The sequence below is a fragment of the Vulpes lagopus genome, chromosome 2 (genome assembly GCF_018345385.1).
Source record: "Vulpes lagopus strain Blue_001 chromosome 2, ASM1834538v1, whole genome shotgun sequence".
Classification (NCBI taxonomy): domain Eukaryota; kingdom Metazoa; phylum Chordata; class Mammalia; order Carnivora; family Canidae; genus Vulpes; species Vulpes lagopus.
Genome location: NC_054825.1, coordinates 44825421 through 44838659, shown reverse-complemented (window position 1 = coordinate 44838659; position 13239 = coordinate 44825421). Strand labels below are relative to the sequence as shown.

General features: G+C 44.9%; 2 protein-coding genes across 3 annotated transcripts in view; one reads left to right on the top strand and one right to left on the bottom strand.

Moving 5' to 3' along the window:
- The window catches only part of REC114 (REC114 meiotic recombination protein), a 50477-nt gene extending 38348 nt beyond the window's left edge, over positions 1-12129 (top strand). The window contains exons 3-5 of the mRNA XM_041742597.1: positions 3896-4108; positions 9140-9229; positions 11869-12129. Coding sequence (XP_041598531.1) covers positions 3896-4108; positions 9140-9229; positions 11869-12033 — 468 coding nt within the window. The 3' untranslated portion in view covers positions 12034-12129. The remainder of the gene's footprint in view (positions 1-3895; positions 4109-9139; positions 9230-11868) is intronic.
- Positions 12128-13239, bottom strand: part of NPTN (neuroplastin) — a 68787-nt gene continuing 67675 nt past the window's right edge. For both annotated transcript variants that reach the window (XM_041742596.1, XM_041742595.1), the window contains exon 9: positions 12128-13151. The gene's annotated coding sequence lies outside the window, so the exon portion shown is untranslated. The remainder of the gene's footprint in view (positions 13152-13239) is intronic.

Genomic DNA, 13239 nt, shown 5'->3' with positions numbered 1-13239 from the left:
CTCGATCTGGGGTCTCCAGGATCACGCCCTGGGCCGAAGGCGATGCTAAACCGCTAAGCCACCAGGGCTGCCCGACAGCAATTTAATATAGTTAAAATCTGTGGGTAACTAAAAGATTATATTTATTTTCTCTCTGGATGAAATAAACAGATTGTTTAAGTCGTGCCTATTTGCAGATTGGGCTTCCTTTTTTTCAATAATTCTGATCAAAATGTCCAGGCTGATCGGCTAACAGTCAACATTTACTTACCTATCTGAAGGGACTTTGGTTTAAAGGAGTGAACAAAAACAACATCCTCTTTACCCCCAATAACTCACTCAAACCTGTTTTCATGATTTTGTCTGGTCTAGGCTTGGAGCCTGTCCTCTTAGTTTCAAAGTAAAGAATCGAAGAAAGTGTTGAAGCCCCTTCTCTCATTAAGTCCTTTTTCTGTACTCCCCTCCCCTTCCTATTCTTTACCTGTTGTGGGGGAAACTACTTCAATTGGGGTCCCAGTGGTGATGGGAAACTTCATACGGGTCTGGGCAATGAATCTAAACTGAGCAGGAAACCCCAACAGGTTGGTGAGGCCTTGTATCTCCATGGCTCTCCTCCCACGTGGTGCTAACCAGGCCCACGTCTTGCACGTGTGCTGAGACTGTCAGCCATAGAGTCTGCAGCTCAAGAATCTCCAAAGGGAGATGCTGTTCATACCTGTGAGTCAGAATTTACTGGGCATGAAGGTTTCCAGAAGGCAGAGCCTGACTTTCTTGTGAGTACATGAAGATAAGTGTCAAGAGGCAAGCCCTCACCCTTAATTTTTATTTCCTCAAGGCATCCGTGTGAAGGGGGTTTTCTGCTTGTGTAATAACTTGAAATTAAGTGTTCTGGAATAAGGGAGAACAATCTAGTATGTAAACCATCACTTAAAATACAGTAATTCTGAGCTAATCTCCTTAGATAATAGACTGTATATTTAGGTCAGTTCATGGCTGTTGGTATATACTTGAAAACTTCTCATTTCACCACAAGGAGCCCTTTCTCACTTTTATATAAGGCATAAGCATAAATCTTATCAAGATTTTCAACCTAGGAGTCCTTCTTGTGAACCCACTGGCAGCTTTTCCATTGTGGTGCCCCATGGCATTGAGGATGTGGGATGGCGATGTAGCTCATTGTCACATTTTTTTTCCTGATGTACCTCAGTTTTATCTTGGGTCCACATGCACTGAGGTGATATTTCTGGCTTCAGATAATAAGTTCAAATTCAATTTTACAGAAACAAACACGCAGCAAGGCTTCAGTTAGGCTATCACGCACGCATACAGCATACCCTGTCATTCTTGGAACTACATTCTAAAGAAACCCTAACTGTCTAGACTCCTTCTTATGCATACTCACATATAGATACCTCTAGAGTTACACGAGTGGCCCGAGATCTTTGCCATTGATACTCTTAATTGTCTGTTTCTAATGTACAGCTTTCCATCCAGCTCCAAGGTACAATTTTTAATGTGACTGCATATCAGAGGTTGGATAATAACAGTCAGCATGGGAATAGCTAACAGAGATGTCTCCATACAGAGTTTCAACTAGGGTAAGCTTGAAACAGCTAATTAATTGTAAACAGGAAAACAGCTCAACTGATCACACACAAAAAAGAGATACATAGAATTACCAGAAATGGAAGGTATAGGTCTCTTATCAGTTCTTCTCTCTTCCTTGAGGAAAATCAGCTTTCAATTACTCTTGACAATTTGGGGATTATTCCTCCAAGAGAAAAATGGCTAAGGAAGTGAATAGGTGATATAGGAAAGAAAAAATATAAGATGCCCAATAAGTGGAAGAAAAACATTTGACCTTATTGGTAATCAAAGAAATGAATTCCTACAATAAAAAATCTATGTTCACCTAGTAGAGTAAAAAAAGTTTAAAAGAAGGCAGCCGGGTGCCTCAGTGGTTTAGCGCCGCCGTCAGCCCAGGGTGTAATCCTGGGGATGCGGGATCCAGTCCCACATGGGGCTCCCTGCATGGGGCCTGCTTCTCCCTCTGCCTGTGTCTCTGCCTCTCTTGTTTCTGTGTCTCTCATGAATAAATAAATGAAATATTTAAAAAAGTTTAAAAGAATAAGAATCTCCAGTGTTGGAAGGTACAGACAGATAAACTGTCAATGGAAGTAACTGATACTGTCCGGCCTGGAGCAGTTTGGCATTAGGTACCCAAATACACAAGACCTTTGGACCTGCCAGATTTATGTACAAAGATATATAGTGTGAGAACGCCTGCCAAAGCTTTGTGGTTTATAATAGGGAAAAAGACTGTAAATAACTTAAAATATTTGTCAGCAGGGTGCCAGGTTAATAAAGGAATCCTCTTCAGCCATGAAGAGCAATGAACTATATTTTTATTTTTATTCTTGTTAGGTTACCAAACAGTAGTATAGTCTAACATATCCAGTAATATATAACACACAATGGATGTGTGTGTGTATATGTCCTAAGATAGGTACATACTAGAATATTCCCTTTTCATATTTTTCATTGTTGTAGGGGTGGTGATAATGGGTTCTTTTACACTTAGGATAAAGAGTAAATGAATTACAAAATGAAGAGAACCCAACAGTGGCAGCAAAGAGGGAGCAGTGTCTATTCTTCTAAACATGATACCTGCTCATCACTTGTACATGCCCAGAGTTTACTGAAACCTAAATATGTGGCTTTGCCTAATGGCTTTATCTAAAAACTTAAATAGCATAAATTGGGAACAGGCAAACCAGGGGATGTTGGCCTGAGGGGATTTTGTTAGCCGTGGCTGGAAACATTCTCCCATTAGCAGAGTGATTTATGTATTAAGTGGAAAGTCACTGTGTTAAGTTAGCATCCAGATTTTTCTTTTTAAGATTTTATTTATTCATGAGAGACACAGAGAGAGAGAGGCAGAGACACAGGCAGAGATATAGGCAGAGGGAGAAGCAGGCTCCATGCAGGGAGCCCGACGCGGGACTTCATCCCGGGACTCCAGGGTCACTTCCTGAGCTGAAGGCAGATGCTTAACTGCTGAGCCCCCCAGGTGTCCCAGTGTCCTGATTTCTTTAAAGAAGAAAGTGGACAAAGGCACACCATACAGCCGGGTGTCTGATAATGTGCCGACCCGGTTAGAATACCAGACTAGCAAAACAGGAAGCTACTTCTACTAAAATAATGGGTTTATTTTTGTTGTTACTGGTACAGCGTAGTTCTGTTTTTAAACTTACAATCAAATAAGTTTGATGTAGTTGCCAAACTTTAACAATGTTAACTGCATCTCTCCCACATTTGCTGATTTGCCAAGAGATGGAGCTCATACAGCAAATTAGAGGCAACGTGTGATTTGTGTGGTAGTCTGGCTTCTTCCCAGATAAAGAGCACTACCAATTACTAGTATGAGATTCCCCAGCTCAGCATCTGCCTGTTGCCTGTTCTCCTGTCTTGTCTGTCAACTTCACTGGTTTGTTGCATGTGCCATCTCCCCAGTTTGCTCTTTTATATACTTGGCTTTAGAGAAATTCTGTTGAGCCAGCCCTGATTTTCCACCTAAGGAATTAGAAGCTATGAAATCTTTATTCCGAAGTAAGACAAAACATTGATCTTTTACTGCAGTCACTGGTGACTTTCCTGGTCTTTTTGGAACGGGCTTTTCTGTTTTTGTTGCTGTCAATTCCCTAAAGGAGATGAATATAGTAGAAGTAGCTCCCCCAAAGGGGAAGAAAAGAAAGACTGGCTTTTCTCTGCCCACATGAACAATCCAGAGTAACTGCTCCTTTATCCATGCCTCTTCTTCCCCTGCGAGCAAAGGGAAGCACTCCCTAGAAGACTGCACGGTAACTGAAAGCACATGATGAAGGTTACCGAGGAGAACTTTGGATTTGTCCAATAGAACAAGAGTCGCATGTTCCGGGTGCAGTTCAGTGGAGTGTCCAGGGAGCAGGCGCTGGAACGCTGCTGCAGCTGTGTGCAGAAGCTGGCCCAGTACGTGACCGTCCAGGTGCCCAACGGGGCCTGCGAGGAGCTCAGACCGGGTCCCAGCCCGCTCACGGCAGGCAAAAGCCAAGGGCAGGACTGTGCACAGCACAGCCCACTGCAGCCCGGGGTAAGTGGGCAAGTGTGTTGGCTTCAGGGGGCTGAAGTCACAGTGGAATTTGTTGAATCGGTCTGGTTTGTGGGTTAAAAGGGACCATATGTTGAGGGACATATTTAAATTGAAGGTTGATCCTCACTGAGCTACCTGTCGGCCTAGAAATTAGATGAGCCAGAAGCCATGGTGTCACTCTAGGCCGTGGTCCTCAATGCATGGTCCATGGACTCCTCCCTGATAGCCCTTCCAGGGGTCCATAAAGCCACCCTTATTCTTAGAAGAATATTTAGACGTTATTTGCCCTTTGCACTGTGTCAGTATTTGCATTAATCTGATAAATGAATTGTGAGCAAAGCTGCTGTCACCTCAGCACAGATGAAGGCAGTGACAGCAGACCATGTAGGTAGTCAGCAGTCCTCCCCCTCGCTTGCCCTGAGAATGCACGTGCCTGCTCTGCGTTCAGGAGCTCGGCGGCCGCCTTCGGGGAGGTGCCTGCGTGGCTGTTCTGGCCACGGAGCCGGCCCTTCCTCGCCAGCTGCCCTTAGTACTCGAGAGAGCAGCGTCTGCTTACCCGTAACTGGGTACTCAGTGGACATTTTCTCAAATGAAGTGAGCCTGTCATTTTCAGAAAACAACTAATAGTATTTATCGACAGTGATGAAATAGGCTTTTCAAGTGAACCCTGGAATCTTGGAAACCTTGTATCTGCCCCTGGACCGTGACAGCTTCCCAACCGGGTCTCCAGGATCGCGCCCTGGGCCAAAGGCAGGCGCCAAACCGCTGCACCACCCAGGGATCCCCTCCATATACGTATCTGTGTGAAACCAAGATTTTCTTCACGTAGTTCATCCAAAGCAACAGATGGAATGCAGAAGTAGATGGGAGAGTCCAGCTGTCTTCCATTAAGCTAGACATTCCAGAAATTTTTGTTTTAGGAAATAGGCTTATTTTTCACAAAAATACTTTTAATGATATATAATGGGTTAATTTTTAAATGAACCAGTTTTTAAATTGTTTTCATTTTTTAAAAAATTTTATTTTTTAATGAGAGACACACAGAGACAGAGAGAGAGAGAGAGAGAGAGAGGCAGAGACACAGGCAGAGGGAGAAGCAGGCTCCATGCAGGGAGCCCGACGGGGGACTTGATCTTGGGTCTCCAGGATCACGCTCTGGGCCGAAGGTGGCGCTAAACCGCTGGGCCACCCAGGCTGCCCTGTAAAGGGATCTTGTGATCATAAGCTAGAAAATCACTGTTACGGAATTTCTCCTGGAAGAGTACATAGTCTAGCATTTCTTTGGCCTAATCCCAAATGCTGTTAGCATAAGCATCCATCTCTGTTCTGGAGATGAAATTCTAGTTTCAAACTGGGTTTTTTATTTTCTACTTTGAGAAATGATTTTCCAGACCTGGCTTTCTGTCCCTTCAGCCTGTAAGGGCCCTTAAACTCACTGGATCAGGACGGCTCATCGTTGCTGTTTGTCACCAAGTTTCTGGTTCATAATTTTTCGAGGGCAAACATGAATTTACATTATTTCTCATAAGGTCTTTTTCTTTGAACAAGTGCTGATTTCCTCTTGGATGTGTTTAGTTTGCCAAATAAGATTTTGTTTTAGAATTCTTTCCCTTCCTTTGTTTCTCTCTGATCTTTATAAAGATGTCTTTCATACTTAAACTGCATCTCTTACAAACCCTGGATCTAGTTTCAAACATTCCGCTGCATCACCACCTGCTATATTAAGAATCCTTTCCCTAGGGGATCCCTGGGTGGCTCAGTGGTTTGGCGCCTGCCTTTGGCCCGGGGCGCGATCCTGGAGTCCCGGGATTGAGTCCCGCGTCGGACTCCTGGTGTGGAGCCTGCTTCTCCGTCCTCCTGTGTCTCTGCCTCTCTCCTTCTCTCTCTACATCTATCATGAATAAATAAATCTTAAAAAAAAAAAGAATCCTTTCCCTACAAATGGGATGGAGTGGCTTATTATGAGGTACTTTATTGCTTATGATCCTTTGCCCCCTAAATAGATTATCTTCTTTTGTAGGTTTTTTTGATCCATTATTAGATTCAGATTCTGGTACCCAGTGTTATCAGGTGGGCCTGGAACCAAATAGGGTCCTAGAATTTGGGAAGTTGGTCTGGGATGCCTTATAAAGGTAACAAAGATGCATCAGGATAGAACCTAACCAGGCTACCCAGTTATCTAAATGTAAGAAGACAAACTGAGGCTACACCATGGAGTAGCAAACGCAGGTGGAGGGTTGTGAGCTACAGCAGTGGATGGAGGCTCTAGCTCTCTAATTTTGAAGCCTGGTCCCAAATATCTAGATAGAAGTATCCCCAAAGTGGCTAGAAATTTTTCATGTCTTTTCTAGATTCTGTATTCAGGGACTTTTCCAATCATAATTTGGAGTTATAGGCGTGGTTGTGCAAAGACCACAGGCTGTGGAGTCAAAACAGATCTGGGTTTGATCCTGACCCTCTTAGTGGCTGTGTGATCTCGTGCGAGTCCCTGTACCTCATCTGTAACATGGCGTGATGGAAATGCTATATATACAGATGTGGTACAGCACCCGGCCAACATCTGAATAACATTATTATTTTTTAAAAATATTTTATTTATTCGTGAGAGACTAAGAGAGGCAGGCAGAGGGAGAAGCAGGTTCCATGCAGGGAGCCCGATGTGGGACTCGATCCTGGGTCCCCACGATCACACCCTGGACTGAAGGTGGCACTAAACCGCTGAGCCACCCGGGCTGCCCAACATTATCTATTATTACAATTCTTGCCAGTACTGTTACCCCCCAGATCTGTGTTCCCTTAATAATGAACAAGTCAGCATGCCGGTTAGTTAGCAAGGGTCAGAACTCCCAGAGTCAGTGGGGCCAATGATATGATGAGATGTCTGAAGCTGCAGAGCAGAGGACAAAACCACTGGGTTCACTTGCCAGAGTGCAGACACTGTGAAGCACTGCCTAGAACATTCTAGTCTTCCTAATGACAAAAACATCCCCAGGTTTGCCCGGAGCTGCTGCTGTGCAAATTTGGCATCATGCTCCCTTTTCTCAGAATCCATCTTAAAGAGTTGAAAGCTGTGGCCAAGTTCTAGTCATCTTGCTGTCCCCCCTGTATTCAGGAGTGTCATCTCCCTAATACCTATATATTTTGTCTGAAATAGTTATCTTTTTTGCAGGTAGAGATAATTCCATGTCTTTCTATTTCAAGTTCTTGAGTCCTTCCCCAGAGCATTTTGTTTTTACTTTTCCTCAGCCTTGTAATTTTGCTAATTGTAGCTTAACCAAGTGTTTCTCAGCCTAAGGCCTTCTAAGGCAACGCAGTCTACCCCGAGAGAAGGGCTCAGGAAAGAGAATGCAGTTCCGAGGTGAACTCTCTTTTGTTAACACAAGAAGTCCAGGAGAAGAAAGAGCCAGTTACTGTGTGCACAGAACCTTCCACATCTGCACACCTGAGTGAGGACAGTCTAACCCCCGAGCTACCCTACTAGCCTCAGGTGCTTCCATCACACTTTTGTTCAGTGTTTATGCGACACGTTTGGTTGATGTCTGTCCCAGCCATCTGAGGAACATGGTGGGAGCTGACCTGGTACATATGCTAGGAGGGCATCACATATCAGAACCAAGAGATATGCCAGGCATGGGAGTCTAACTTTTATTTTCACAGATGAGGAGACCGAATAGAGAAAGGGAGCTCGCCTAGGGACTTCTGATTTGAGTCCATTTTTGTTCATTTTTAGTATTCTTGACTAGCTTTTTCTCCCTTCCTCCCTCCCTCCTTCCCTCCCTTCCTTCTCTGCCTCTCGTTTTTGATGCTTCCAGGTATACTTTTCTCTAAATACCTACTGACTAGTGACAGCTTCCACACAGCGTGCAACAAAATTTGGCCCCGTCTGACTTCTGGCAGCTAGAACACGCTGCTGATGGGGGCACCTTCCAGGGAGGGTCTTGGTCTCTCCCCAACATGATCCCAACAGGTCACACCTGGGGTGGGCACACCTGTGTGTGGCAGCCACAGGTGTCTGAGACCTGGGCGGACCTGTGGACGTGGCTAGGAAGGAAGGGGTGGGGCTTTGGAGATCATGCTGTTAAGTGGAAGCAACCTTCTGGGCCTTTCAGGCCTCCAGACCTCCTCCTACACTGGGAGGATTTTATTTGCCTAGAAGATATCCCATGTCCTACCCAAGAAAACTGCCTCATCACCTTGTAGATTTTTTTTTTTAAGATTTATTTATTCATTCAGAGAGAGGCAGAGACACAGGCAGAGAGAGAAGCAGGCCCCACGCAGGAAGCCCGATGCGGGACTCGATCCCGGGTCCCCAGGATCACACCCCGGGCTGTAGGCGGCGCTAAACCGCTGCGCCACCGGGGCTGCCCTGCAGATTCTTTTGAAGTGGCACAGATTCTGGAACACCCCTGCACTTCCCACCTAGCATAGGGCCCCCCCCCCCGGGCTCGGCCCCTGCATGGTGAGCCTGAAGTCTTGTACCAGCCTCCATTCCAGCACCCCTGAGGTTCCGTTATAATCACTGTTTAATAGTTTGATTCTCCGTGGCCCCTCTGCTTGCTCACCCGTGTCCAGTGTGCATATACAGTAGGCACAAATGTTATTGAATGAAGAGATCTTGGTATTAACAGAACTCATTCCCTCAAAATGTCTAAAATGAGACTTAAGTTTTATTAAAAGCATATAAAAGCATATGGTTGTCTTGAAATTATAGCCACACACACACACACACACCCCTGCCCCCGCCCCGCCATTGCTTTGTTTTCCTGCAGGGACCACGTGTCCGGGAGTCAGAACTCTCAGGAAGGGACAGATCACGAGCAGACACGGGCGGCCGGCGAGGAGAGTGGGTGGGCTCGGAGGAGCCCGGCGACCCAGCCTCCACCCCCTGCCCCCGCCCCGCTGGACCCAGGACGCGCTCCGAGCCTTTGCGCCCATTGCTAACACTCTCTTTTTTCACATGAGCACACGTGCTGCCACTGCGACGGGATGGCCGGTGGTGGTTGATCCGTTCGACTCGTCCCCTAACTGCAGCTACCACAGAATCCGGAGAAGCCGGGGCCGCGTGGACCAGCCAGCAGGAGTGCTTCAGGAGGAAGGGCCCCCGTGAGTTGGTTAGCTCAGGTAGTGCCTGTTTCCGTTTTCTTATTTGGTCATAAGCACCGTGATCTTGAGGAGTCTGCCTCCATGTTCACCTCCCTGTGGGGCAGTGCCGGTGCCCGAGGTGCCCAGTGAGGGGCTGCCTCTGGAGGACGGCGGCGGTGTCAGGTCGGGATCAATGACCACTTCCCCAGAAAGAGGAATAGAGGGAAGAACTTCCACTTAACTTTGGACAGGAAGTTTGAGAACTAGTCTCAGACAGGAGTTTGGAATCGGGTCAACGATGGTTTCTGTAGGGACAAGCTTCCAGTGCTAACAAGGTCTCCGCCAAGGGTGTGTGGAAACCCAGGACTCAGCCTTGGCAGTGCAGGCTTGCGTTTGGACCTTGCCCTCACCTTGCAGTCTGCTGTTACCAAGGAATCCCACAGAACCTATTCATTCCGATTCGGGGTTACCTGATGCTGCGCTGCTGGGAGCCACTTGAGGCCTATCTCCTCACTGCGCTCCCTGCCGCCTCGGCAGCACTCTCAGGCCAACAGCGTATACTTTGCAGACAGTTGTGCCTGGAAATCATCAATATTCAAGAATGAATTTTATTGGAGGGAGAGCACATGCGCGAGCAGGGGGAGGGGCTGGGGAAGGGAGGGAGACAGGGAGGATCTCAAGCAGACCTGATGCTGGATGCAGGAGCCTGACATTGGGCTTGACCTCATGACCTGAGCTGAAACCCCGAGTCAGATGCTTAACTCACTGAGCTACCCGACACCTCTGAATTTTCATTTTAATGTATTCACTAAGTGGCGCTAACAGTGGTGTAAGATGGAAAACAAGGGTGTTTTCTCCATCTGGCTTCCCACTAACTCAAAGTAAACAGTCCCAGAGGTAAAAACTTAAGAGGTAAGAAGACTGAGTAAGAATTCACATCTGTTTCTTTTACTAACTCCTCAGCCATCACAAACACCATCACCTCAAGGCCTCTGTCCAGCAGCAGGACAAACTCCACAGTGCCCCTCCGTGTAGCCTCATGTTCGCATTGTGGTTAGAGGTTGCGCAAATGAGTGGCTGAGGAGACGAGAGCCACGAAAGACATGGAAACAAGGCAGGGTGCGATGTCCTTATTCAGGAAATGTCAGTTGCTATAAAAGGTGTATCTTAGCCTAGTTTATTTACATAGTATGGAACCACGTATAAACAAGAGAAAGCACCAAGCTGGCAGCTCAGAGATGCTACTTGTTGCTCTAAACTTCTGGAAAAATCATTCCAGAAATGTCAGAAGGTAAAACTTTTTGGAAACCAATTTAGCAATATGGATAAAATTTAATGTTATGTCTTATTATCTAGAATTCCATCTCAACTACACAAACATGCACATAAGGAAGGATGTTCTTCACAATGTTGATTGTAGGAACAAGATTGGAAACACCATAAATGTTCACTTATAGGATACTAAGTGATTTTAAGTGCATGGTATACCCGCACTTACGTGAGATAAAAATGCAGTCCATAAAGTGATATCCCCATCTATTAACATGGAAAAATATTCACAACACATTAAGTTTTTTAAAAGGCTTATTACAAAGCAGCATGGATGATTTTTGTCATAAATACAAACACAAAATAAGTTGGAAGGAGATACACTGACCTATTAACAGTGGCCCTCGATGGAGAACTTACACGGGGCCCCATGTTACTTTCATGCTCTTCTATCTTAAGTCAGAGAAGCCGGTTTGAATTTAGACGAGGAAATGTCGCGGATAGCTCTCAGAGAAATCTCCACCGTGTGCGTACACACCAAACCATGCCATCCACAGGCCCCCTGCCTAGGAGAACAAGTATGAGGAGTCCGGGCAGCAGAGGGGACACAGCAGAGCTGGAGACCCCTTTATCACACAAGACGTGGATCCGGTGTCGCCACATCTTCCAGATTGCCAAGCACACAGACTTTGATTTGAAGTCTAATATCTAAATATTTGCAACTTATTCAAGTGGTTTAAAAACACTGGAAGTTACCAGTGTTACAACATACACACGGCAATTAAGCAAGTGAAACACTGCTCAATGTTAAATGACCTCATTTATGACGTTCTGGAAGAGGCAAAGCTATGAGGTATGGAGAACAGATGAGTGGTTGCAAAAGGTTACGTGTTCGACACCAGGAGTGGGGGTGGTAGCGTGAAGAAAGAGTCCGGGGTTGAGGGCGGGGGGAGTAAGTGTGGAGCCGTGTCTTGATTGTGACCCTAACATGCCTCTCCCTGTCAGACTTCACGAACTAGACTAGAAAGACACACGAGTGAGCTAATTCTGTCCTTCGGATGCTCAGCTTGTGACCCCTATTACCTTCAGAACCCACTCTCCACGTGGTGAACTGCTCACATCCACGCATCTGTGAGGTGGGAAGGATGAACGAAGCTAGTGCGTTCACTGACTTTATCCAGCCACAAAATGTTAGCACAGTACTCTTCGTTACAGCGGGGTCTTAACTTTGTACGTCATTTCATTAATGCATTTGAAATACTTCTGGACGCAAACTGATCTCCCTTGCTGGGTATAGTTAGAAACATTATATAAAATATTTCCATAAAGCAGAATTTTCCTGTGTTCTATTCAGGCTGTTGCTTTTGGCCATAATCTCTAATAAAACTACTCTTCTGAAATCCCCATAGTCTCTCCTGGTGTCCGAGGAGCTGCCCCCGGTCTATGAACAATCTACGTGGGACGCGGAAGAGTTAGGCCCCTTTCTACGCTTGTGCCTCATGGATCAGAATTTCCCCGCATTTGTGGAAGAGGTGGAAAAGGAACTCAAAAAGCTGACAGGGTTGAGAAATTAACACTCCATGTACATACAGAACTAAAGAATTTGAAAGCACTGAAAAAGTGCTTCCTCCTAAGATTAGATATGAGAATAAAGAGTGTTATTCCAAACACCTTTTATCAATGTTTTATTTTTAAAAACAGGTGAGTCCACTTTTTTATACATCATTGCACTTCAACACTTACACAAAACACAAGTACATGCATCTATGGTTACACACCGTATGAGAACCCTGCCGGGCAAGAAAGCCTACACTCAACCGTTAAATCAATGTGAAAAATACAGTGTCAAACCCGGAGGAGAACTAGTTGCATAGAATACCATGCTGTAACATTTCAAGGTCATTGAAAACAAAAGGAAAATTATAAAAGTTTGCCTTAATTGAATGTACAATAAGGTTCAACACATCAGTGCAAAAGGATTTAAGAATTTACATGATTTAACAAAAGAAAAGAATCACTTAAAAAGCAATCATACATGTATACTGCAATTCAATATATCCATTCAGTGGAGTGTTCCAGCTTCTTCCAAAGTCGTAGGTTAAGCCCTTAAAACTATAGATTTCAGTTTATATTACTCATCTTTATGTACCAGAACTGCACAATTTTCCTCATCTGACAACATACAATAAGGAATGAGTATCAGCAGCTAAAAAAATGAAACAAGCATTTATTTTATTTTGGATTTCTCCCACCCCCAAAAATATAAATATATATATATATATATTTATATACTGTATATATCTGTAGGTTTTGCTGTACTTTACAAAAATGTTATCACTAGATGGCAGCAGTGCAATTTAGAGCTTTGCCAATTTAACAGCTGCATTAAGTAAAAAATGGCGCATGCACAATCCGATCCTCAGAGGACCTTTTCACTTCTACTTAAATATTTTAACAAAGGGGGGAAAAAAAGCAACATTCACAGCACATCAAGCCCAAAATAGTTTACACCTTCTACACTGAAGCATTGTTTAAAATGTACCTGACTAGGTCACCCTTACAGGAAAGGCTAAATAAGGCATGCTTTAGACAGTCATTGTGGTGTTGCTCACTTGAAAGGGGAGAGAACCAAAGAGGTCCAAGCAGAAAATTTAGCAGGTCATGTTGCCACCAGTTTCAGGAACCTAATGATCTGTAAAGAAAGAGTACTTGGAAATTAAAAGGGAATCTGTACCGTCACTTAAGACCACACCAGGTGCCACCCACATAAAACAAGGCTT